Source organism: Vulpes lagopus, chromosome 23, assembly GCF_018345385.1.
Source record: "Vulpes lagopus strain Blue_001 chromosome 23, ASM1834538v1, whole genome shotgun sequence".
Lineage (NCBI taxonomy): Eukaryota > Metazoa > Chordata > Mammalia > Carnivora > Canidae > Vulpes > Vulpes lagopus.
This window is the reverse complement of record NC_054846.1, coordinates 59,190,651-59,215,424: the sequence shown is the minus strand read 5'-3', so window position 1 is coordinate 59,215,424 and position 24,774 is coordinate 59,190,651. Positions and strand designations below refer to the sequence as shown.

The following is a 24,774-nucleotide window of genomic DNA, read 5'->3' as shown; positions in this document are numbered from 1 at the left end:
TTCGATCCCGGGTCTCCAGGATCGCGCCCTGGGCCAAAGGCAGGCACTAAACCGCTGCGCCATCCAGGGATCCCTGAGGACCCAAATCTAAAGTGTCCAAGGTTTAGGAAATAGATGTCCCCTTGGAAAGGGAGAGATTAGAAACAAGCATTTTTACATTTATGTGTGAATGTCACCCACTGTGCTATCATTTCAAAATGATCAAAGAAGATCATTCTAGTTCTGCTGCTTTGTGTTCTCTCCCAGTGAAGCATTGCCTCAGGATGACAAGTCTCACGTCTTTGTCTGTCAATCACAGGGCCAAGACCTCAGCACAATTTCACCAGCAATCATCTTTGAATCAATGTTCCAGAATGCCGATGATACGGCAATTCCGGAAGATCCTCAACAGACAGGTTTGTGCCACAGACTCTCTTCCTGCTCACATCTCTGCACTGGGCAAGGGCGCTCCCTTTGTTGACACACCGATGCAGACACGGTGAAGTAGCATTTCAGTTCCTTTGAAAGAAGTATGCGTGGTGAGGGGTCCGGCAAGTGCGGGCCTCTTGTTCGATTCTATTTTTTTCCTCTCCTTCCCTCAGCGAGAGTCTGCTTGAGGGCCTGTTTTCCCTAGCCCTTCAAAAGAAGAGGGTCTCCTTCTTGAAGAGCTTTTGTTGGCTTTCAAAAATGAGAGGAGCTGTGAGCTCTCTCTTCTTCTAATGCGATACCGTGCTTGTGAGTGGGCAGGATCTGCGAACGGCGTTGGATGCATAGATCCTTCTGTGTTTGAATGAAAATCTGTCCCTGAAGCTTCACAGCAGTCAGAAAGTATGTTCACTGGTCATGCCAAAAAAGGATGTCTAGTCTCTTTTCCAGAAAGGCCTTAGAATACATTTTTTTAAATGGTGAAACCTATGGTAGCTCTTCACATTTGTAAAGTGGGGTCACTCATGAAGCCTGAGTGCTTCAACCAGAGTGGTCGTTAGTTGGAAAGCAGAGAGCCAGCCTTCTGGGATGAAGGTATTGGCTTTAACGGTCTTCAGCTGTCTTTGCTATAGCCATGATGACTGTGTTTTGTGGCTCATGTAAGGCTTGGGATATGTATATATATTTCTATTTCTTTTTCTTGCCAGCTGCCTTGATTGAAAGTTTTAATGGTGATGCAGAGTCAGTCAGTGATGTTCCGCCATCCACAGGAAATTCAGCATCTTTATCTCTTCCACTTGTACTGCAGCCTGGCATCTCCGAGCCACCCCAGCCTCTACTACCAGCCTCAGCACCGTCTGCTCCTCCGCCAGCTCCCTCCCTAGGACCTGGTTCCCAGCAAGCTGCATTTGGCAACCCCTCTGCTCTCTTACAACCTCCAGAAGTGCCTGTTCCCCACAGCACACAGTTTGCTGCTAATCATCAAGAGTTTCTTCCGCACCCCCAGGCCCCGCAGCCCATCGTACCAGGACTTTCTGTCGTCACCGGGGCTTCGGCGGCGGCCCCAGCCGCAGCAGCAGCGCCCCAATCACAAAGTACTACTGAGCCCCTGCCAGCCATGGTCCAGACTCTGCCCCTGGGCGCCAACTCTGTCCTGACTCATAATCCCACCATCACCATCACCCCGACGCCCAGCACGGCCATCCTGCAATCCAGCCTAGTCATGGGAGAACAGAACCTACAATGGATATTAAATGGTGCCACCAGTTCACCGCAAAACCAGGAACAAATTGTAAGTATTCTGTCTAAATGGATCCACCGGGGTGAAGTATAATTATGTAGGTGACACGTCCCGAGCTTTGTTTCGTAAAGGAAAATGTTTACCGTATCTGCCCTGAAACCTGTGATTTGGCCTCTTGTCGTTGTCCCTGTGATTGAGTGCTAGAAATCCAGGGAATGGTGTGCTGCATACTTATATAAGGAAGCAGTAAAGCAGCCCAGCACCAGCTAGGACAGCAGAGCAGTCACTAGACTGCGGAGGTCCAAGAACAGTTTAAGAGAGAGGGTTCTTCTCTAAGGCTAGACCGTTGTGAGGGCATGGTGGAACCCGACACAGCAGTGGCCATGACAGAGAGAGAATCATTGCCCCCAGGGCCACCTCTAGAGTCAGTTTCTATGCAAGTGTTTGGTCTCGATGATGAAGGAAATGACTTGGTCATTTAATTAAATATATTTTGAGGGTCTGGTGTTCACCAGATGCCATGCATGATATACTCTTGGGGATACAAAAAAGTGGAAACAATGATATCTTTTTCATAAAAACTTACATTCTAGTTAAAGACACTAAAATGCCTCAGAGAAAGTTAACATTACCAGTAGGGAAAGTGCCAAATAACAAAAATGGTAATAAAAAAAATAACAGCAGTGATTTATTGAACCCTTAGTATGTGTAAGGGCTCACTGTGCTGATTAAGCACTTTTTGAAAATCATTACCTTTCATACATTATTTTTAGATTACCTTTTTTTTTTTTTAGATTTTTTTTTTTGAAGGGGTAGTACAGAGAATTCCCATACACTTCCTGGCCACCGCCCACCCCACCCCACCCCCAGTCAGTTTGCCCTATTAGTAACATCTTGCATTAGTCTGGCAAATTTGTTACAACTGATGAATCAGTATTGATATATTATTACTAACTAAAGCCCATAGTTTACATTAGGGCTTACTCTTTGTGTGCACCATTCTGTGGGTTTTGACAAATGAGTGATGTCATGTGTCTCCCATTACAGTATTCAGAGTAGATTCACCACCCTAAAAATCCCTGTTCTTCACTTATTCATCCCTTCCTCCCTCCCCCTTGCCCTTAGCAACCAGTGATATTTTTACTTTTACATTTATGTGTGAATGTCACCCACTACTGTGCTAACTAAGCACTTTTAAGTGCATTGTTTATTTAATCACAAGAATCCTAGGAGGTGGGTGTGATTTTACCAGTGGAGAGGTGAGGCCCAGAGAAGTTAAGTGACTAGATCAAGGTCATGCAGCTCATAGGTGGCAGAGCTGGGATTTGAGCATAGACAGACTGGTCCCAGAGCCTAGGCTACTGACTGCTACCTCGTATTACCAGATGAGAGGTGCAGAGTCGAGGCTTGTTGGGTGGCCATACAGGTCAGGTGAGCCTTGAGGTATGAGGACGATATAGGAAGAGAAAAGAACATATTAAGTAGGAGAATGTCTGGGTGAGTGTATGACGCTGTCAAACTGGAAAGTAGTTTAGGGCTAAGTAGAGCATTTAGGTTCCATAGATCAGGTGCCAGCCACCTCTGGAGGCCACCTGGTTCCATGTTTAGATAGCCAGAGTCACTGGAAAGGCCTTTTTGGTGTTCTAATCCAAACTTCTCTGTGCCATTTTAATAATTTTTTTCTTGGACCTGCCCTGGGGAGCTGCATAGAGCAGGTGTCTTTCCTTTTCCATATAATTCATTTTGTGTATTTAAATAGGGGTCTCATTTCTCCACCATTATTTTGTCGTGTCAGCTCCTGTAACTTAGCCAGAAGCTTTCATATTCTTTCTACACTCAGCCTAGAGATGACTTTTCTCCCTCTTAAAGGGATAAAAGACAAAGCCTTTTTAAGAAAATACTTGAAGAAAGCAGAAATTCTGTAGCCAGTGTAATAGGAGGTGTTACCACAGTGAAAAGGGATGATCTCTGGGCCTGACGCTACGGTCCACCTCATAATAACATAAATAGGGCAAGAGGCTCACCGCATGCCGCAGGTTCTACAGGCATCCTCTCATCCACCCTCACAGGGTCCTCTAGGAGGTCCTTTGGTTATCATCCCCATTTTACCAATGAGGACACTGAAACTCTGAAGAAGTCAAATCATTTGCCTGGCCTTAACAACTAAGAGGTGGCAGGGTGTGGACTTGAGTCCAGGGCCCACCCTGCAGCCACTACCCTGTGTGGCTTAAAACACACCGCCTGGGGCCTTCATGGGACTCTTGTGCCAGTGAGAGGAAGTCTTAGCCAGTCCTTAGTGTGCCACTGGATCCTTGAAGAGACCGAAGAACTTTCCAGCCTCGTGGAAGTATTGGGGTGTGGCAGCACTGGAGGGCTTTTAGGGAAGCTAGCCCTGGGGATCCCTGGGAGAAGACCACAGCTTGAGCAAGGCAACCTTGGCGGAGCCTTTGGGCAGTCAGAACCTACTGGAATGGGCAGCTGGGAGACAGCCAAGTAGTAGGAGACAAAACCGGCTGCATCGTCAGCACTGAATGTCAAACAGTGCAGTGACCTCATGTCAGAGCACAAACAAAACATCACTCAGTGCAAAAATCCTTGAACACTGAGGGTTTTCTGTCCTCTTGGATGACTAGTACAATCGGACAGGCTTCAGGTCCTTGGAGATCTGCCATACTTGAGTGGCTATAAATTGTGATTCCTCTTTCTTTCCCCCAGCAGCAAGCATCTAAAGTTGAGAAGGTGTTCTTTACCACTGCAGTACCAGTAGCCAGTAGCACAGGTATGTAATTGTGTGTTAGCCTTCAAAGAAAGTGAACTCTCTGGGCCCCTTAGGGCACAGTTAATGGTTGCTTTGCCCCAGATTTAAAAAACTCTAATTTGTCAGATTGTATTGTTTATTTATTAGAGTATTTCACATATTCACAACTATTGGAAGTTAGCATATCTATGGCATAAATGCTATATTTAACATTCCTTAAGGAGCAATGGTTCTTTTCTTCTCAGATATAGCTTTTAAATGTAACCAGAAGGAAGTTTGACTCGCAGTTAATGCCAAAGAGGGCAGCTGTTAATTCATTGGACTCTTTTCTAATTACAGTAATGAAGAAATAGCATGTGGGTCAGAGACTCATAGAGTGAAATGTGCCTTTTTTTTCAAACTATTTTATAGATTAAGAAATGGGGCCCTGAAGACTTAAATGACTCGTCCAAAATTGTCAGTGAGTTTGTGGCAGAGACAAAGCACTAGTTCTCAGGTCTCCTGACTCCCACTCTGTTCTCCTGTTCTCTGGTCTCTAGCTTTTTTTGAGACACACAAAGCCTGTCTGATTTCACAGTGGGACTATGCAGAGCACACACACACGCACAAAAGGGCAGGAGAATGTGCATGAGCGCAAGGCTGACCGTGTACAGGGGGATTCCCCCCACCAACCATGTGTCTGAGCCTGGGGATGGGAGCATGAGGCTCTGGAGGAGCTTGGTCTCAGGCAGGCGAGACATAAGCCCCAAGTCCTACCCTGTGTGGAGAGAGGTGCGAAGGGAGGCAGTAGCTCCATGCATATGGTTGGGAAGCTCATGGGCCCATGGGCAGCCCTAGGTGTTAGCCTGCTGGAAGCAGCATCAGGAGAGGAGGGGATGAGCTGGGTCTTCAGAGAAAAGAAGAGGAAGTTCTCCGGAGAAACAGCCCTGTCTGGGGAGTTTAGGCAGAAGCAAGAGCTCATAGGCCCAGAGGTATGAAGAACAGATGTCAGGGAAAGGGAGGCATATGCTGTGGCTGGCATGGAGGGGACAGGGCAGAAAGGCTGGAAACGAAGCTGGAAATACAGGGTCATCTAGGTGGTGTGCCTGGCTCTCTAAGGACAAGGGACCTTGGCGTGGAGGGGATGGGGAGTGTCAGGCAACACAAAGCCTGGAGCATGGCATTCTTCCTTGCCACCATTCCATCCTGAGGCACTCGGCGCTCCCCTAGTCCATACCCCCGTCCCTCATGCCCCTGCCTGCGGCTACTTGAGGAGCAGTGTCTCTTGCCTCTCTCGCAGGGAGCTCTGTACAGCAGATTGGCCTCAGTGTTCCTGTGATCATCATCAAACAAGAGGAGGCGTGTCAGTGTCAGTGCGCGTGCCGGGACTCTGCCAAGGAGCGGGCGGCAGGCAGGAGGAAGGGCTGTTCTTCCCCACCCCCTGCAGAGCCGGGCCCCCAGCCTCCTGACAGGTCCAGCCGGAAGCTACCACCGCAGACTTTTTCCTCGCCCCCTGGCCCCCTGTCGTCCTCCTCTGCTGTACCCTCTTCCTGTGAGCAAAGCAGACAAGCAGAGACTCCTTCAGACCCTCAGACAGAAACGTTAAGTGCCATGGATGTGTCAGAGTTTTTGTCCCTCCAGAGCCTGGACACCCCGTCCAATCTGATTCCCATTGAAGCACTACTGCAGGGGGAGGAGGAGATGGGCCTGACCAGCTTCTCTAAGTGAAAGGGGGCTGCCTGCACTCACCTCCAGCAGAGGCGGCCGAACGGGAAGCAGAAAGTGTGGTGCCTGCCATCAAGGGGGGTCAGCAATTCGAAGGATGAAGAAATCTACTGTTTGAAATCCTCACCTTTCAGACGTATTTTCTTTAGTCATATCCCAGGAGCATCCATTTTAAGGAACTGATCTTTGGAGAAAAAAAAAACCAACAACAAAAAAAAACAAAACAAAAAAGCTAAGTTATAAATGAACTGTTTGGCTGCACTGTATGTCACTTTTGCTTATTGTCATGTGAACTTGGAAATTAAGGTTACTCGTATGCATAAACATTCGAAACGAAAGGGTGTGGATTCCATCAGTCTGATGCTGCCCATCACTTGCACTGGGGTCTTTGTGGTTTGGGCAGCAGAGCTCAGTGGGTCGGCTGTCCCTCTGCCCTGTGCGACTTTTGAGTCTAAGGCTGAGGCGGAAGCGGGCACCGGAGGCTAGACCCTCACTCCACCAGAGTGGGCTGTGGCAAAGGCAGGCCAGACAGCTGTGAGCTGGACAGGGATTGGTTTTGGTGGTTTTGTTTGCTTTTGCTGTCGGTGGAGCTCAGGGGGACTCTGGGACTCTGGCAGGTGTTATCCTGCAGCCAGCTGCAGCACAGTGGGTAGCTGAAAGCCTGGCCTGAGGCTGTGTGGACGATCAGGTTCTGGGGGGGCGTGGGGGGCCCTAGGCGAGCCGTTGACTGCTGTTGATCCATGTGTGTGCAGAGCAGGCTCTAGCAACATTATCACAGTCTTTGCCTTCCTAAGTTCTTTCTGTCTCTTTTGGTCTGGCCAGGGCCGGCAGATTGCAGTGAATTTTTGGGGGGAATGTCCCTGTGTTGTTCTAGAGTGGACATGTGGCTTATGGCCAGTTGCTGGGTGGTGGTCTGCCTGCCTTTAATGGTATTTTCTTCTTCAGAGCAGAAGAGCTGCATTTTGCTTATCAGGAGAAGGTGCAGCTTTAAGGGAGTTTTTTGTTTGTTTGTTTTTTGGGGTTTTTTGTTGTTGTTGTTTTCTTTCTAAGGCGGCATGTAATTGGCAGGCCAGGTATCCAGGTTCCAGGTTCCAGCCAGGCTTTTGGTTGCCCCTCCCATCCCCGCCTCCCACCCCTCTGGATTTTGCATACAGTCTAGTACAGTGCAAAGAAGGATGTGACTTGCTCAGCTTAGTCATGTGATTTCTAAACAAAAAACAAAAACAAAAAAAAAAACACAAAAAACAAAAACCACAAAAACGATGATCTTCTACTCAGGGTAAAACAAAACAAAACAAAAAAAATCCCCCTTCCACCAAAAAGCCTGAAATGTTGCAATAAGTTATCTCATTTGGAATGTTTCATTAAGTTGTGTTATAGGAAATTTTTTTTTTTTAATTTGTGTGTAGAATGATATCCATCTGTCTGCCTTTGGCTCCAAGTCATTGCCTCTTTAAAATAAAACCTAAAATACAGTTCACACTAAAATGAAAAGTTTCTCTCAACCGGCTATATTACCATAGTCATGAGTGCTCAGCAGGCTCACGGAGCCCAGAAATGAGGCCTGAGGCCTGGCCCAGGGTGTAGACTAGGCCTCTGCCTCCAAGAACCCCTTCCTTCCCTGCCTTGAGCGAGGAACAGGGGTCCACAGACAGGACTGCTCTTCTGAGTCAGCAAGGTCAGGCAGAAAGCAGCCATAATTTTGGCTTCTTTTTCCATTCCCTAATGTAGAGAGATCTGCATGTGTCACTCTTCTGTTCTCTGAGCTATCACTCAGGGCCAGCCAAGACCGTATCCAGAGCTGATCATTTATCTGGGAGCCAGAGGCCCTGCCTTGGACAGAATTTCAGGGACGGAGTTGGACCAGAGGGCAGAGGTAGTAAACATTGTGCCTGCCACGAGGAGAAAAGGGCTTTCCCTGCAGGCAGCTGGTGGGAGCTTCTCCTTCTGGGAGTCTAGTCGGGAGTCCCTTTCTTTTTAGACCTCCTGCACTCCCCTCCCCGAAAGGCTGGTGGCTTCTGGTGCCCACCTGACCACAGCAGAAGTCTATAAGGCGGAAGGAAACTTCTGTTACCACGGTGGCTTAGTCTTCCTGCACAACCAGTTGCTGAGCGTGGGCTGTCCTTGGCTGTCTCTGGGTCTTGCACCCATGGGAAGCTCTGAGGCAGGAACCTCGCTTAATTTCTAAATTAATTTGAAAGGGCAGAGCAACACGCTGGAGTCCCAGAGGTAGCTCGTAGCGGAGGGCGTGAATGACCTCCCACATACCCATCTTAGGGGTACCTGGGACTCAGTTTCCTGGGAGCCGAGGTGGGAACAGAAACCCAGGGCCATTGGACGTGGCGGTGGTTTCATTATCGCTTCTTTCCGGTTAGCCAGGGCTGTGCTCCTGCTGGGCCTTGCTAGGTCAGTGGCTTTTGTGCTCTCCAAAGATTGGCAGTGATGAAGAAGCCTCTTAAAACAGTATTTAGGCTGACAGGTTTTTCTAGTTGAAGTATCTGCCTCTTGAGGGTGACTCAAAATTATAAGGGGGACTATCAGGGCCAATTAGCTTTTGAAAAATCAGGAATGTGCTTAAAATGCTAGCGAGTGGTTGTGAAGAGCAGGTTTTTTTCCACAGTGCAGGCAGTCTTTCCTTCCTCTTCCGGTGCTCTTTCCCTCCCATCAGCTCCTGCAAAGCCTGGCCGCTGGTGCCAGGGACGCTGGGGAAGAGCGGGCCACTGGCTAAAGTGGAATGAGCCATCCCGGAGAGCGCTTTCCCAAGCCCAGGAACGAACCTGTGGTGAGGTTAGGGAAGGGCTGCAGACTTCGGGCAAGGTGAAACCAAGCCTTTTTTCTTCCCATGGTAACCTTAGCCATTTCCACCCGGTAGATGTCTACTTCCAGCTCCCACTGGCATCTCCAGTTCCACACCACCCCTCTACATGGTGTCGTCAGCACCAGGGACTGGAGTTCACAGACTCAGGAGGGGTAGGGCACGGGCTGGCACCAACTGCCTTAGCGATTTGGGCCCTTCCCAGCAGGCGGGTGAGACATGGAGGGAGGATGGCCCTGCCTCTCCTGGGGGAGGTCTGGCCAGCCTCGTGGGGGCATCACCAGTTTGGTGACAGGCGTTGGTGTCCTTTATTAAATTCCACCCCTTTCCCCTTAGAAGGAGATCATGGTACAAAGCCCAGGAGGGGCCTTAAGGTGTGAAGACCTTTCTGGGTAGAAGCCAGGGACTTCTCTCCACCACCTCTGGGAAAGTCAGTTGATTAGAGTTTTACCTTCAGGGTCAAGGCAGTGAGTGGACTGATGTGGATCGTGGAGGGTGGGTGGGTTTTCCTGAGAGACTTTGTATAACGCTGAATGTGTCCAGAGGGATGAGTTTGCAGAACCTCATATTGGTATATTAAAGAAATAATAAAATAAAAAAGCACTTTAGGTTATTTTATCTTTAACCCAATTGCTGCAATTTCTTTTGTGTGTGTGTGTGTGTATATATATATATATATATATATATATACGTACATATATATACTTTCCACAAAGTTTTATTTTTTGCTCAGAATAAAAAGTTAAATTGAGGTGTGAAAAGAAAAGCACTTACCTTGGTGCAATATGTGTAGCTTGATGGTCGTTGTCCCATGTGGCCCTGGCCTGGCCACGTTTTTTACGCTCAATCAGAGCCCCGTGCTGTGAGGCTGTCTATAGGGAAACACTATTATGCATTCTCAGCAACTGCTCAATCTATGCAAGCCTTCCCTGTGTGCCCGAGGGCGCCCCTCAGGCTCTCTGAAGAACTGCTGCGGGTCCTGTTTTCTTCTGCGGACTGTTGAGGCCCTTTCCCATCACTTCGTGGTCCCTTGCCATCTTGCCCCGCCCTCACCATTACAAAGTGATGCCTGGAAGGAAGGAACAGGTTGTTCCTAGGTAGAAACCTGGCACCTTCTAGACTTTTGTATTTGTAATCACGTTCTTTGTCCTTAACATTAGAGACTTCCCCCAGAGTCACCGAAACCATTGATTTGTGGAACTGCAACAGTATTGCCAGAGTTTACATTTTCCTCCACCACCAGTCAGAAATCTGTTTGGGAGATGGTGGTGGTAGGAGGGGAGCGGGCAGCATGAGCCATTTCCCTACTGCTCCCCTCACCACCCGTGTTGGCTCTTTAAGCAAAAAGGTCTCCAGCCTTCATTAAATCCAGTAAACAAAGCTGTTAGTAATCTGCTTTATCGACTTTCTTCCTTCCCCCGTACTCCTCTTTTGTCTGGGGTGGGGGGCCCCCTCTCCCCATTCTATCTTCAATTCTCAGGCTACTATAGAATAGAGAAGTTTTGAAATAACACTTCAGCCAAAGCAGAAAAGATTTCCACAGATCAATATGCAAACGGTCCTGCTGTGATATCGATGGGAAATTGTCCATTCCCTAATATTGGGGTTGGGGGTGGGGGGAGGCGACAAAACTGAATTTTGCCTAGCTCTGGTTGGTAGTCAGTTTAGCCTGTTTCCTCTTGCATGTTTTTGGGGGACAGGGAGAGGGTCCTGTGTCTCCTCTCACGCCCTTGGGGGAAGCTGATGATCACTGTTGGGGCGTTTCTCACTGTTACCCTGTTCCGGAGGGCTTCTCAGTCTGCACTGAAAAATGCAAATTAAACTGGATCTCATGTCAATGTGTACATAGTACAAGCTTTTTTTACTGGAAGCAAAGTTTAAAACCACACACTGCCCTTTTGGTGGTGTTCCTGCTGGGCCAAAAATTGGGTGATAATGTAGTGTCACTTTCTCAGCTCAATGCAGTTTCTACTCTTTTTCTTATGGGAAAATTTTTCATAGAACTTTTTTTCACCAAAACCCAGGGGTGTTTTTTGTAATATCCTTGTTATCCTCGTAGTGGTGCCAAGTCAGAGGCCTCTCTTGCCCTTCTCCCATGTCCTTAGGCCTCCCCAGGGCGCCTTTGATTCAACAGTCTACAGCCTTTGTTGTGTTTTGGAGAATGTGAGGGTGGAGGGGGGGGTCAGAGTTCAAGGTGGCTGTTACCTTTCCCTGTCAACTCCTCCTAGACCCTTTTGGGGGAAGGTGGCTGGAAACAGGTTTTTGCTGAATTTCTGGCTCACATCTTCTGGCCAGGAAAGGCAAGACCCACAGACAGCCTTCTTCTTTTTTTTTTTTTTTTGACACACACTAGTAGTCATTGGCCGGAGGTCTTGGTGACAGTGTTTTAAAATCTCAAATTGTTTTAGTTGGATTATGTAAAAGCCTATCAAGTTTATTTAAGTGTGAAACATGGGAACAACGGACTTCCACTGAGCGATATGAAAACGTTACAGGTTCAGTACTTCCAAAGGAAGAAACCTCCAAACCCAAAAAAAGAGTAAATATGAATTTGTATTTTTGAAGAATGTGAAATAATGGTGTTTGCTTAATTGCTCATTTTGTATAAACTTAATATTGTACTTTAAAATATCTGCTAAGAAGTGAAAATTTAACTTTTTGGAATTGAAAAAGCAATATTAAATACTAATGAAATCCTAATTAAATGCTTATTTAAATCTGGTAGTATCTGTGGCATTTCTTCCCAAACCCTCCCATGGTTGACAATTTCAACCCCCCCCCCCCCCCCAGGTGAGTCTTAGGGGACAGAAAGGAAAGGCCCATGACCAGGAGAGTCTGCAGGTTTCCTTTTAATCAAGGCTCTGCTAAAAGTGTTTTGTGGGGCCGGGAGCCCCCAAAGCATGAAATGGACATGTAACACCACTTGGATCCCCCAAAGCAGGCCAGGCCACTCTGGAGAGCGCTGCTGGTCTGCCCAAACCCGGGTGACCAGCCTGGGTGTTCGCTGGCTACATCCAAAGCTCAGCACTGCCTTCAGCCAGGATGAAGTGGGAGTGAACCCAGCCGCCAGCAGAGCTGCCACCCCAGGCCGAGCGCCAAGTACCAGCCGCTGCCAGTGAAGACTGGCCCCTTCATGGGGGGGGTTGTCCGGAGTCCAGCCGCCAGCCCCGGGAGGGAGAGAGAGGTCAGGACGCCCGTCAGGGACGGTCAGGGCTCCGCAGCTCCGTCGCCTGCATCCTTTGGAAAGCCGCCGCGGGCGGAGACGGCGGGCTGCGGAGGCGCTCCGGGCTTGGCCGACACGTTCTGGTGGGAGCAGAAAGGAAAAGTGAGGCTGGGAGGCAAGGCCTTGGCTTAGGCCCCGCCAGGACGCAGGACTGAACTTCTCCAAAGGCGGTCGCGCAGACGAAGGGAGGCGGCGGGGGGGGGCCGCGGGGGGCGCCCTTCCACACCCACCCCGGGCGGCCCAGCCCCGCCGCGGCCCCCGCCTCCCAGGCCCGGCCCGGGTGGGCACTGACCCCGCCGCCAGCCGGCTCCGGGCGCCGGCGGCCCAGCTGCCGCAGCATCTCCTCGCAGGCGGCGATGGTGTCCAGGAGCTGCCGCTGCCGCTGCTCCACGGCGTCCAGCAGCTGCTGCGCGCGCTCATCCCGGGGCGGCTGCGGGGGCGGCCTCCCGCCGAGCCCCAGCCCCGCCTTCGCGCGGTCCACGCCGGCAGCCTCCCTGCCCGGGAGAGAGCGACACACGCACGGTCAGCGCCGCGCTCGCGCTCGCGCGGGGCCCGGGCCCCGTCCCCCCGCCCCGACGGGCCCGCTCTCACCCCCGCGACCAGTCTGAGCCCGCGCCCCATTCCATCTCCGCCTGCGCGGCCCGACCACCGCCCCCCTCTCGGCCGCCCCCCTCCCCAGCGCCGCGCTCGGGCTCCGCACAGCCGCGCCCCGCCCCGTCCCCACCGGTCTCCTTCAAGCCTCCTGGGGGTCGCGGTCCCTTTAAGCGGCCCGGCGCGGGGGTGGGGCCGGGCCGCCGCGGCCGGAAGCTGGCTGGGCGCGTCACTTCCTCCCGGAAGCGGGCCCGGGCGGATGTCTCCGGCGCGCCGGTGCGGGGCGCTGAGGGCCGCGGTGGCTGCCGGCGCGGGGCTGAGCGAGGGGCCGGCGGGCTCCGCGCGGAGGGGCCGCCTCCTGCGCGCGCCGAGCCGGCTGCTGCGGCTCCCGGGGGGCGGGGCCGTGCGGGCCGCAAGCCCGGAGCGCGCCGGCTGGACCGAGGCGCTGCGGGCCGCCGTGGCCGAGCTGCGCGCCGGCGCCGTGGTGGCCGTGCCCACCGACACGCTGTACGGCCTGGCCTGCGCGGCGAGCTGCTCGGCGGCGCTGGACGCCGTGTACCGCCTCAAGGGCCGCAGCCACGCCAAGCCGCTGGCCGTCTGCCTGGGCCGCGTGGCCGACGTCTACAGGTGAGGCCGCCCCGACCCGGCCCCGCTGGGGGCGGCCCCGCGGGAGGGGCTTCCGGTGACAGGCCCGGGAGACCGAGGCGCGGGGAGCGGGAGGGGCTCGGCCGGGCTCCCCCGGGGGGGCGGAGGGGGGCGGGACCCGGAACCGGAGATGCGCGCCCTCCAGCCCCTCCAGCCCCTCCAGCCCCTCCCTGGGCGCCTCTGCCACCGCGCGCGCGGCGGGGCGGGGCTCGGCGGGGCGGGGCTCCCACGGCCTTAGACACGCGCACGCGCACGCGCACGCACACGCTCGGCCGAGGATGCAGAGCACGCCCCGGGGCGCCGCGGCGCCGTGCAGGACCCTCGCAGCGTGCGACCCGGCCGCGGTGGGAGCCAGGACACGGAGGCGTGGGCTCGCTGACCCTGGGAGCCCTGCGTGTCAAACCCTCCGGGGAGCTGGAGAGCGGAGACGGGTCCCGCATGGCCCTGGACGAGGACCGGCACTGACCCTTCATCCCCCGATCTGTGTTTCCAGGTACTGCCGCGTGAGCGTCCCCGATGGACTCCTGAGAGACCTGCTGCCGGGCCCCGTGACCCTGGTGTTGGAGCGCTCGCAGGAGCTCAATCGGGACCTGAACCCCTGCACTCCTGTGAGTCGCATCTTGAGCTCTTGCACCCCCCCCCCCCCCCCCCCCCCGCCTTGAGACGCCTGCCAACGTCCACATGCATCCACACGCGCCTGCCAGAGCCGTTTCCCCACCCCTTACCGCCTCTCCTGACCCTCCTGACCCTCTGGGCCGCTCTTGTGTGTCCCAGCTTGTCGGCGTCCGCATCCCGGACCACGCCTTCATCCAGGATCTGGCCCAGATGTTCGGGGAACCACTCGCTCTCACCAGCGCCAACCTTAGCTCCCAGGCCAGTTCTCTGACCGTGGAGGTGAGTCACCCGGTCCTCCCTGCCTCCGCCAAAGCATCACCAGGCCACACACACACACACACACACGCACACACACAGTTTCCTCTGAACCAGCCGGGTTGATGGTTCACTGGGGTGCCTCGCAGGAGGCTCTACCCATTTGGTCCGATGGTGGGAAGTCTGTACGGTTGGCACAGGGTGGGGGAATCCAAATTGAACTTGGAAAGGTTTCATTAAAGTGTTTGAGAGGTTGGGATCCCTGGGTGGCGCAGCGGTTTGGCGCCTGCCTTTGGCCCAGGGCGTGATCCTGGAGACCCGGGATCGAATCCCACGTCAGGCTCCCGGTGCATGGAGCCTGCTTCTCCCTCTGCCTGTGTCTCTGCCTCTCTCTCTCTCTCTCTATGTCTATCAAAAATAAATAAATAAACCTTTAAAAAAAAAAAAAAAAAAAAGAAAGTGTTTGAGAGGTGACAGGGAGAATTTTTTTTTTCCTACTGTCTTTTTTTTTTTTTAAGATTTTATTTATTTATTCATGAGAGACGCAGAGAGAGAGGCAGAGACACAGGCAGAGGGAGAAGCAGGCTCCGTGCAGGGAGCCCCATGCAGGACTCGATCCCGGGACTCCAGGATCATGCCCTGAGCGGAAGGCAGCGCTAAACCGCTGAACCACCCAGGCTGCCCCCTACTGTCTTTTTAATAATTAAAAAAAAAAAAAAAACAAAACATCATGGTAAGTGTAATTTTTTCCACCACCGCCCCCCCCCCCCCCCCTTTTGTGGTGATAGCTGTTTGAAAAAATAGTTAGGCAAGAAGTCTTGACAACAGTGCTGTAAAGAAAGTTCCGGCTCTGAAATGTTAAATCGCTTGACCCAGGGACTCCCGACCCCGTTCTCTTCCCTGGCTACCAGTCTAGTCGGAGAAAGGATCATCCTAATTCAGTCTTGAACTCATAGCTTGTGGGGAGGGAAAAAAAAAACAAAAATGAGAACACAAAGAAATGTCACCCACCACGCATTTTTCTTCTTCCTGAACTTGAATGTAAAATATAGCACAGTGATGGGGTTCTCCATGCCTGGACCTAGAGAGCAGCTTCAGGGGCCTTAGAAAGTGAGAGCCCAGCACCCTATCCTGTCCTGGGCCCACAGGCTTTACCTGGGCCCCGTGGTTATGCCCGAGGCAGTGGGGTTGGGGTGGGGGTGTTCTTCGCTTGTCAGCAAACAGTTGACCTGTCCCAACGCAGGAACTGGTGGTTATGATCTTTCATTCCAAATGCCCAGGCCCAGCCGCGGCTGCAGGTTTCCATGAGTGGTGGTGCTGGGGAGAGTGGGCGATGCTCTCACACAGTTAACAATTCAGTCCATGGTTTTTGGGGAGGGTATCCTTCCTGTAGCCTAAAGATTGAGTGCTGGTGCCATGCACGTGGAAGAGTCCGTCCTCCGTGTCTTCCTCTCCCTACCCTTATCCAGGGTTCTTGTGAGATCTAGGATCATAGTGTCCTGGATGAAGTAACTTGCATGCAATGACACAGAAATTTGGGTGAAAGTTCAGGGTAGAGCCTCCATCTTTGGACACCTGCCCAGGACTCCGGTCACTGTACTTCTACGTCTCTGACAGGAGCGCCATGTGGAGTTTACTCTTGGCACAACAGAATTTTTGTTAAACTCTAGATAGGTGTTACTTGAGGTAGTAACCTGGGAGGGCTCCAAACCTCATAGGATGCCGTGTCCTCGGTGCTCAGGCTGTGTCCTTGGCACAGCTGACCTTAACTGAATGAGGTTCCTTCCCCTGCTTAGAGGGAAATGCCTCCTCATTTAGAAGTGTGCGGCCTCCATCTTCCTATGAACACTGTGTGTCCTATTACATCACTACAGACACCAGGGGTAGTGTCCATGTTCTTCCTCTTCCTCTTCTCAGGAGTTCCAGGACCTCTGGCCTCAGTTATCCCTGGTCATTGACGGGGGACCCATTGGTGATGGTCAGAGCCCTGAGTATCGTCTGGGCTCAACTGTGGTTGACTTGTCCGTACCTGGAAAGTTTGGCATTATTCGTCCAGGCTGGTAAGTCTCTGCTGTGGCATGGGGATAGAATTTCAGGAAGGTTGGGGCGTGGGGGGTGGAGTGGGGAGGAAAACTTAACAAAATAAAGGTTGGCACTCCTGCCTTGTCTGGAGCGGGGTGGGCAGGTTTGGAGAAGTGGTGGATGGAGGGGACTAAGTTTGCTGCTGTTTGCTGGCTTTTTGAGGATTCAAAGGATTCATCAAGGGTTTGGGGAAGAGAGCATAGTCAAGACCAGAGGATTTAGAGGTCGCTGATCGCCAGACTCTGGTGGGCTCAGGGCTTTGGGAAGTCAGATTTTAACTGCCCTCCGTTTCTTCCTCAGTGCCTTAGAAAGTACTACAGCCATCCTCCGACAGAAGTACGGGCTGCTCCCTTCACACGGATCCTGCTCGTGAACCTCAGGAAGAGGGAGGGCCGGAGGACTGGTGCTGGACACTATGTGTCTGTCCACTGGGGACTGGCAAGGTCTCATTGACAGAGGCCACTGGGGCTACAATGTTACTAGTCTGACTCTTAAAAGCAACTTATCTTTCTGAACGCTGTAGACCAGGCTTTCACGCCTGGTGGGGGAGGTCATATTTATTATCTGTAATTTCTTGTATCAGCCACAAGCTTACTAGAGACTGTATTTGAGAACATTCCTAGGATGGCCTTGTTTTAATAAGTTTCTTTTTTTGGAAACTTTTTGAAGGATAATTTGAGGCACAGATTCAAAGTCCAGTCAGAGCCCCCCCTCAGGGGTGGTGGTGGCTTTTAAGGTCCAAATCCGCCAGAGCACCAGCTGGTGCTGTGTAAGAGCCTCCAGTGACCAAAGGCATATGTTTGGGTACCTGAAGCTGGAACCAGAGTAGGATAAAGACTGTTGAGCCGCAGGCCCGACACGATTTCCTCTGAACTGGAAAGGCAGCGGTAAGGCCTGGTGGAAAGAGTCATCACTTCGGACTATGGGTGGGAAGTGAGCTCAGTTATAACGGTGTGGGGGTGGGGAAGTCCAAATCAAAGAATGCTAGAAAACAAATCTCTACTATTCTTTCCAGCCAGTGGCTTTTTTTCTTATTTATTCATAAAATAAATTAATGAGTTATGCCTGCAACACCTTTATTTGAATCCGGTATGTACTCAGAAGCCTGTATCTCCATTCACATGTGTACCAAGTGTTAAACATAATGATTCTTGGCTATTTGAGCCTTATTTCTCCTTGATAGAAAATGTTCTGTAAATAGTCTATTTTTCTTCTTTTGAATTATTTCTCTAGGGCAGGATTACAGGGTCAAAGTGTAAGAATGTCTCTATGGCTCTTGCTACAGATTAGCTTTGGAAAGAACTGATCAAGCTGCAGTGAATGAGAATTGCTGTTCCTGGCTCTGAACTTGCCATAAGTTTAGTATTTTCCAAACCATGTATGTGTGAACTGAAGCCCCAGTGTTTCTCCATCCTGGAAGGTTCTGCAGGCCACGGTCCAGCACTGTGCTCCTGCCCCGATCTGCCCTGTCATCCGTGGCATTCAGTGCCCATTACCTAACTGGAGCTGGGGGTCCCGTGGTAATCCGTAGGCCCCACTTCCTCCCCTCCTGCCTGGCACCCTGGTCCCACAACTAGGATTCAGGCTGGAGCCCTTAAAGTAATGCACATATTTCCAAGTAGCTCCTTTTTTTTTTTTTCCAAGTAGCTCCTAAATCTTGCCAAGAAGGTATCCCAGGGCCTGTTTCAAGGGCCCCTGCAATGAGTATATTAGTGTATTTGTAAATAAGCACTGGTTTGTTAAGCCTCCCCTCTAAAAATCTTGCTTACGCTTCTCATTTCTTAAGCGAACTCACTCTTTGTGTGCTGCCCCTGGCCAGCTCATCTCACGTGTCAGTTTGTCACAGCATTTGAGGGAGAGGAAGGATTGAAGAGAGCAAAAGGAATGCTTACTTGAGAATACCACATCATATTTAATTAATACAAATCACAGTAGCACTGAAAATGGCTCTACTTAGTGGGCCTCATTCAGTTTAGGCAGCTAAAGGGAGGGAGGATGTCCTAGTCCTCTCCCTGGAGCTAAATGGTCATCTGGGGAAATGTGGGCTCTGGGGCACAGAGGTATTTTCTCAGAGGAACAAGAACTGAACTCCCAGCACTGGGCATAACTGCGAAGAGGAAAGACTGTGCTCAGGTACTAGCTACAAGGCCACGCCAAATAAGGAAAGCTGGATCCTGTAAGCTTCTGGAAGAAAGGAACCTTCCCAGGTCAAGTTTCTCCCTAGTGCCTAGCACATAGTAAGGTGCTCCGTTAGTATGTGTTTAATGAATGTACGAGCGCTCAGGATTATTTCCTGATCATTGTGTTCAGGAGGCTACTGGGAAGGGCTCAGTTTCCCTCTTGGAAGTCTCAGATAAGGGTTCTGTCACTTGGAGAAGACGGACGCCAGGGGAAGAAGGCTGACGAGGGAGCAGGGCGCGCGTGAGCCCAGAGCCCCGACCTCAGAGCCCCGACCTCCCGAGAGCAGTGACCTGGTGACGGCTACCCAACGCCCACCTGCTGAGGTCCAAGCTCCAAGGGATTATCTTAAAGTGTTAAGGACAGGATGTGGAGCTGCCCTGGGCTGGGGCCAGTCACCTGCCAGCCTCTGGGACCCCACCTCATTTCCCATCACTGCAGAGCATCCCAGCACCCGCTTGCCGAGAAACCAGCTCCGTTCCACACGGGCCCGGGCCTGATGGCCCACCCAGAGGTGCCCTGCCGCTGACCTGGAGACAGGCGAGTGCCTACAACCTCGGCCGAGCCCCACGCGGTGACCCCCTCCGGCGAGGCCAGGACGTTGGCTCCTCACATTAGCCATTGCTCTTTCTCTTTGATGAAGTGCTCTGCCCAGCGGCGGGTCAGCTCCAGGTATAGGCTGGGCTGGTGAGGCAGGTAGTCCAGATACAGACGCGTTGGTGTCTTCTTGGGAACGGCCTTCTCGATCTGGGTGCCCTCGTGCCATTCGTTGAACGAGGTGATGGAGACGATCTCGGGCCTCACCATCAGAGCCGCCTGCAGGGCCGTCTCATAGTATTTGCCGTTGACCCTGTTCCGAGTGTTGTGGTTGTTCCAAGGCCGGATGCTGGTGTCAATGTAGCCAGGTCCCACGCTGGGGATGAACAGGAGGTTGTTGGCATCGCAGAAGTTCTTCACGGCTTTCCAGTTCTGGTGGGAGGAGCCGAAGGAGAAACCGTTGGAGGCGAAGTAGGTGTACATGCCGTCAAACCCGGCAGCCAGGATGTCGTGAGTGTGGCCCTCCTCCACCAGCAGCGCGATGAAGACCCCGTCGTAGGGGGTGTTGCGGATGGAGTGGGGCCCGTTGGGTGTCAGGAGGTGGGCCCAGGCCTCCGGGGATGTCAGGTATGAGTCGTAGATATAAAAGAGTGGGAGGCTCTTACCCATGCTGTTCTTATAGCGGTAAAATGCACTGTGGGAGCCATACCTGAGGAGCGGGAGGGAGGAGAACATGAGCCAAGGCCTGGTGGGGGTGGGGGCAGCGGGCACAGGTGCAGGACGAGCCCCCAATCAGATCTTTCCCAACGCCCAAGGTGATTGTGGATCCAGCCAGTCCCCGCGTTGGACGACTCCTGCCTCTGAGCTAGAAGCTAGCGCCCACCCTCCTCTCACAGCTGCCTTCACTCGAGCGAGCCGCAGCACGCCACCTCCCCCTTCCACTGGGACGCAGCAGCCACCTAATCGGTCTCCAGGCTCCCGTTTCTGATTCCCTATAATCCACTCTTTCTAAGGCATGAACCGGGTCCTGAACCAGGTCCGAAGGCTCCCTACCGAGGCCTGCAAGGCCCCTCCTACTTGGTCTGGCCCAGCCCACCTCCATCCCTCCTAGCTCCCCGTCTCCCCACACCAGCTACACTCGCCTTTTGTTCTGCTGCCAAACCTGCCCCATCATGGGCCTTTGGATCGACAGCCCTTGGTCTGGAATTTTCTGCCTGCCCCAGATGAGGCAGAGCTGAGCCTTCCTTCAGGTGTTAGCTCACAGGTCATCTCAGAGATGTCTAGCCCCCATTCTCAGGCATGCTCTAACAATACCCTGCTCTACTCTTTATTATTACTTTCTCACAGTGTGGGCCAACTATTTGATTTTTCACGTGGAACGACTGCTTCACTGCATCCACACCCTAGAACGCAAATTTTTGCTAGCCCTCCCCAATCCTGAACGACTGGGGCTTAGGACAGTGCCTGGGCACCCGAGGGCCCTCAGATATTTTTTGAATGAACGGATGAGACCTGCGAGCACTGTCCCAGCCCCTTTCACATATATTAACCCGTGGAACTCTCACAAGACTCAGGTTAACAGGCTGGCATCACGTGACAGGTTGGAGACAGCAGACCTGGCATTCACACCCAGGTTGCCGCCTCCAAGCCTCACGCTCTGTTACTATGAAGCAGCTGCTGGGGACACAGGCATTCTGCCCCAGTGTCTCTTGACCTACCCCTCGAAATCTATCCCCGCCCCCTTTTTGATCCCTATCAAAATCCAGGTCCCACAGCAGCCTTACGTGTCAATGATGTACTTGATGTTGTCATGCAGCGTGATGTCATCCCGGCCCTTGTAGGGTTGGATATGGAAGGCCACCTGCCACAAACAGAGGAGGGACTGGTCAGGTGAGTCCCTGCCGAGGGGCCACAACTTATTAAGGCTCATGCTCCACTAGGGTTTTGGGGAGAAGGACTGGCAACGGTGGGCATAACAGAGATAGAAGCAGCCACTGCCCTCAGGGCCAAAAAAAATGGGCAAGAAGCCTGGCCACTTCCCACAGGAGGGCATCTGGGAGTCCTTCTGGGATGTCCCTGGGTGGTGAATATGTTTAAGCTTAGGTGCTGGTCCCACATGATTGGCACTAGCTGTCTGAAACGATGGGAAGAGGTGTGCTGAAGCTGTCTGTGTTGATGGGCAAAGGTGCCCTGATCTGTTAAACGTGTCGGTGATGGGCTCAGGAACACCAGTGGGGCTCCTCTCTGCTGTTTCTCATCTCCACATGAGAGGGGAATGAGTTATTTGGTTCATTTGGGGAAATTAACTGGACATGCTTAGCTCAGCTCCATCATTCCTCTTGAATGTGGCCTGTACTCTACTCCTGGAGGCCCAGGGCGGCCTCCCACTGGGGATCTGAGGCTGGAGTTCAGTTTCTGGGCCCATTTGGCCCTTGCCTGCCCTCTATCTGGACTGAGAGTCTCCAACCTAACCTCTATCACAGTGGTATTTATGCAGTCTCCCATTTCTCCTCTATTTAGTTTCCCCAATTCTTCCCCCCTACCCCCCAGAATTCAAGAAAAGAAGAGTGACAGGTGCGACTGGTTAGAACCCCACCCGCAACACCATACCTGCTGCGTATTTGCGCCGTACCTGGGCTACCGTGGAGAGCCAACCTTGTGGGCAGAGGAGGAGAAATCTCCAGAACGGGCCAAAGAGCACGTATGCTGTTGGGGACTCACCTGGATGTTGTACTGATGGGCGGTGTCGAGGATGGCGGGTACCAGGTCGTCTGAGGGCTCCCCGTTATCATCAGCCATGCCAGGCGGGTACCAGGACAGGACCAGGACGCCTGAGACACAACACAGAGGCTACTTCAGAGACGCACAGTACCCCCGCAACAGAGCTGTGTTTCCTCACAAACCGTCTGCACCTGCAAAATGGTTTCTGAGTGAAACCTTGGGCGAGGCTCCTGCCGGGTCCCCCCGGCGCCCCCCCTCCCCCGCAGGTAGGATCAGAGCCCCGCGTCCCGGAGCTGTCCACGCCCGCGGTGCTGAAGCGCCCCGGGCCGGCAGGGAGCCCGAGGGGGGCCGGCAGGATGGGGCTTCCGCTTGCCTCCGCAAGAAGTAGAACAAAAGGAAACGAGTGGATGATGCCACACCCATCTGGCCGCCACAGTCCTAGCTCTAGAGAAGAGGCGCCCCGCTGAGGTCCCGCAGGGAGAAGAGCGCCAAGCACAGGTCATGTTTTGCTTCCTTTCGGAAATAACCTTCGTCTCAACCATCGGCCTCTTTGGACTGTAAAGCCGGGAGGGACAGGTAGCCTCCGTGCTATTCATCTGTGAACACCTCCCACCATTGTCCCTGCCATTCGCCCCCCCCCTTCAGTAGCCAACTCTAGATACCTGGAAATGTGTTCTGACACCCAGCAGAGTCCAGGGGCACAGTCGGAAAGGAGTGAGCCTCCCCCCTCCCCTCCCCGGGGCCTGCCTGCACACAGAGGCTCCCAGGGACTTCTTTTCCAGCAGAGAACTTGACGAAAAGCTCCTGCCCCCCCGCCCCCCCATGCCAGCAGCCCGGCCGCCGTGCAGGTCCGCCGGGCAGCGGGGGCCAACTTTCCTTTCCGCAGCCAGCAAAGGCAGCAAGGGCTGTGCCCTGCCCCGGGCCTGGAGCGGGGCTGCTCTGGCCCCGCGGCTGCAGGACCAGGACGCCCAGTCCTCACCGGCCGGCCCGAAGGCCAGGCCGAGAGACCATGAAGACTTGCTCTTGCTCCTCCCCCTGCTGTCCCCACTCGGGACAGCTCGGGACAAACGCCTTCTTCCCCGGGCCTCGCGGAGGCCGGGCCCCCGGGGCGGGGGCGGGGCGGGGCGGGGCGGCGCCGCGTGGGAAGCTGCACGGCCGCGGAGCGGAGGGCGCAGGAAGCCGGGCGCGGGGGCGGCGCGGGGCGCGGGGGCGCGGGGGCGCGGGGGGGCGGGGGGGCGCGGGGGCCGGGGCCAGGACCCCGGGCGGGAGGGACTCACCGATGGCGGCTTCCCGGAGCTGGGTCATGTGCTCCCGCAGCACGTCGGGGTCCCGGGAGCTGTAGGGCCCCAGCTCCGGGTAGAAGCTGGAGCCCAGGTCGTCGGGAGGGCTGTGGCGGCCGCGGGGGTAGCTGGCCGAGATCTTGGGGTCCCAGTGCGGCACCATGACGTGGTCCCAGTGCACGTAGCGGCCCTCGCGCCGCGGGCTCCCGTACCACGAGTAGTAGAAGGCGTGCAGGTCCGAGTAGACGCGCGGGCCCGGCCCGGGGGCGGGCGCGGCCTCCGCGGGGGCCGGGCCGGGGGCGCTGGCGGGGCCGGCCGTGCGGGGCGGCGGCGGCGGCGGCGGCGGGGGCGCGGCGGGGGCCCCCTCCGGGCGCCGCTCGAAGGGCGCCAGCTCCAGGCCGGGGCCCAGCGCCGGGAGCCCGTCCGGGGCCTTGAGCGTGCGCAGGCCCATGAGGGTGCCGAAGGCGAACAGCAGCACCAGGAACAGCGCGATGCAGGCGCGGCGCCGCCGCCGGGCCATGGCGGCCCCTGCGCTCCCCGCGCCCGCCCTACCGCCCCGCGCGCCGCGCCATGGCCGCCCGCGTCCCAGGGAGACGGCGGCGCCGAGCGCGCAGAGCGCGGCGTGGGCGGCTCCCGGCCTCTCCCCCGCAGTGCGGGCGGGCTCGGCACACGGGGCGCGGGCGGCGCAGAACGCGCGGCGGCGGGGAGGCGGGGGCGGGGGCGGGGGCGGGGCGCGCGTTCCCGGGCCGCGGCGCAGGGCCTGGGGCGGCCGCAGGGCATGCCCCCCTTCCGGAGCCCAGGGGGAGTGGGAGGGCCGCAGGGGGCAGGGTGGGGACGAGCGCCAAGGTGTCCAAGGATCCCCTTACCTCCCCCCCTCCGCTGACTTCAGTGTCACCCTCCGTACTGATCTGGGGGACCCCCTTCTTTGCACTTCTTTGCACCCTCCGTACTGATCTGGGGGACCCCCTTCTTTGCACTTCTTTGCACCCTCCGTACTGATCTGGGGGACCCCCTTCTTTGCACTTCTTTGCACCCTCCGTACTGATCTGGGGGACCCCCTTCTTTGCACTTCTTTGCACCCTCCATACTGATCTCGGGGGGGGGCCTTCTTTGCACCCTCTGTACTGATCTCAGGGGCCCCCTTTTTCACTTCTTTGCACCCTCCATACTGATCTCAGGGGCCCCCCACCTGGGTCCCTGGGCCCCCTCCCTCTCCACATGCCAGGCAGCCTGGGAAAACCCTGGGAATCCGCCACCACTACGGCTGCGGCCTAGAGCGTGGAAGGACGAGGGAGACCGTGACTTGCACAAAGTCACATGGACCCCGCCCAAACCACAGGGTCAGGACCTGCTCCACAGAGGCCCCTGTCACTGGCCAGACCGCTGGGTATTGGGCCTGTTGTCCAGAGCTGTTTGTCCTCGGACAAACTCCCAGAATCACTGCGGACTGGATGAGATAGTTAACAAAAGGCACTTGATACAGGGTCTAACAAAGTTAGCACTCAGTCCACGTGTACATTCTTTCTGGACTCCGCTCCAGAGGGCAGGCCCTGGGTCCTGGTCACCCTTCTAGATTCCCAGGTGGGCTGTGACAGCTCCTCCGACACCCCGTTCCAGGGCTGTCTGCCTCATGAATGCCAGTCTCCGGTCTCTGGTCTGATATTCTATAGGCAATGCTAGATTTTTTTACTCAGCACTGACCAAGTTCCTACTCTGCATATGTAT

The 24,774-nt window shown here is 54.3% G+C and overlaps 4 protein-coding genes across 7 annotated transcripts in view; 2 read left to right on the top strand and 2 right to left on the bottom strand.

The window, feature by feature from the left end:
* The window catches only part of MTF1 (metal regulatory transcription factor 1), a 42,419-nt gene extending 30,780 nt beyond the window's left edge, over positions 1–11,639 (top strand). The window contains exons 8-11 of one of the 2 annotated variants that reach the window (XM_041738309.1): positions 299–395; positions 1,113–1,696; positions 4,364–4,424; positions 5,683–11,639. In XM_041738309.1, coding sequence (XP_041594243.1) covers positions 299–395; positions 1,113–1,696; positions 4,364–4,424; positions 5,683–6,110 — 1,170 coding nt within the window. In that variant the 3' untranslated portion in view covers positions 6,111–11,639. Of the gene's footprint in view, positions 1–298; positions 396–1,112; positions 1,697–4,360; positions 4,425–5,682 lie in introns of both variants that reach the window. The other variant, XM_041738308.1, reaches the window with a different exon arrangement.
* A 117-nt stretch (positions 11,640–11,756) lies between these two features.
* Positions 11,757–13,002, bottom strand: C23H1orf122 (chromosome 23 C1orf122 homolog). Of its 2 annotated transcripts, none has more exons than XM_041738314.1 (3): positions 12,870–13,002; positions 12,438–12,639; positions 11,757–12,225 (listed from the first exon to the last, which is right to left on the bottom strand). In XM_041738314.1, the coding sequence occupies exons 2-3, from the start codon at positions 12,483–12,485 to the stop codon at positions 12,130–12,132; spliced, it is 144 nt and encodes a 47-aa protein (XP_041594248.1). In that variant the 5' UTR covers positions 12,486–12,639; positions 12,870–13,002; the 3' UTR covers positions 11,757–12,129. The 2 variants fall into 2 exon arrangements, with proteins under 2 accessions (XP_041594248.1, XP_041594247.1); XM_041738313.1 differs by having other exon boundaries at positions 12,737–12,870.
* YRDC (yrdC N6-threonylcarbamoyltransferase domain containing) lies at positions 12,996–17,404 on the top strand. The gene is made up of 5 exons (XM_041738312.1): positions 12,996–13,363; positions 13,875–13,989; positions 14,156–14,275; positions 16,169–16,311; positions 16,634–17,404. The coding sequence occupies exons 1-5, from the start codon at positions 12,996–12,998 to the stop codon at positions 16,704–16,706; spliced, it is 819 nt and encodes a 272-aa protein (XP_041594246.1). The 3' UTR covers positions 16,707–17,404.
* An 821-nt stretch (positions 17,405–18,225) lies between these two features.
* MANEAL (mannosidase endo-alpha like) lies at positions 18,226–23,684 on the bottom strand. 2 transcript variants are annotated; one of them, XM_041738310.1, is made up of 4 exons: positions 23,047–23,684; positions 21,770–21,879; positions 20,833–20,909; positions 18,226–19,757 (listed from the first exon to the last, which is right to left on the bottom strand). In XM_041738310.1, exons 1-4 carry the CDS (start codon positions 23,567–23,569, stop codon positions 19,121–19,123), a joined length of 1,347 nt encoding a protein of 448 aa, XP_041594244.1. In that variant the 5' UTR covers positions 23,570–23,684; the 3' UTR covers positions 18,226–19,120. The 2 variants fall into 2 exon arrangements, with proteins under 2 accessions (XP_041594244.1, XP_041594245.1); XM_041738311.1 differs by lacking the exons at positions 20,833–20,909; positions 23,047–23,684 and having other exon boundaries at positions 21,770–21,840.
* Between the last annotated feature and the right edge of the window lie 1,090 nt (positions 23,685–24,774).

Coding starts and splice junctions, on each gene's coding strand:
- C23H1orf122 (XM_041738313.1), bottom strand. CDS start 12,771: ATGGAATGGGGCGCGGGCTCAGACTGGTCGCGGGG. Junction 12,640..12,736: donor GGCTCAGACTGGTCGCGGGG/GTGAGAGCGGGC, acceptor TCTCCCGGGCAG/GGAGGCTGCCGGCGTGGACC. Junction 12,226..12,437: donor CGGAGCCGGCTGGCGGCGGG/GTCAGTGCCCAC, acceptor TGCTCCCACCAG/AACGTGTCGGCCAAGCCCGG.
- YRDC (XM_041738312.1), top strand. CDS start 12,996: ATGTCTCCGGCGCGCCGGTGCGGGGCGCTGAGGGCCGCGGTGGCTGCC. Junction 13,364..13,874: donor CGCGTGGCCGACGTCTACAG/GTGAGGCCGCCC, acceptor CTGTGTTTCCAG/GTACTGCCGCGTGAGCGTCC. Junction 16,312..16,633: donor GGCATTATTCGTCCAGGCTG/GTAAGTCTCTGC, acceptor TTTCTTCCTCAG/TGCCTTAGAAAGTACTACAG.
- MANEAL (XM_041738310.1), bottom strand. CDS start 23,569: ATGGCCCGGCGGCGGCGCCGCGCCTGCATCGCGCTGTTCCTGGTGCTG. Junction 21,880..23,046: donor GCTCCGGGAAGCCGCCATCG/GTGAGTCCCTCC, acceptor GTTGTGTCTCAG/GCGTCCTGGTCCTGTCCTGG. Junction 20,910..21,769: donor CCCATCAGTACAACATCCAG/GTGAGTCCCCAA, acceptor TGTTTGTGGCAG/GTGGCCTTCCATATCCAACC.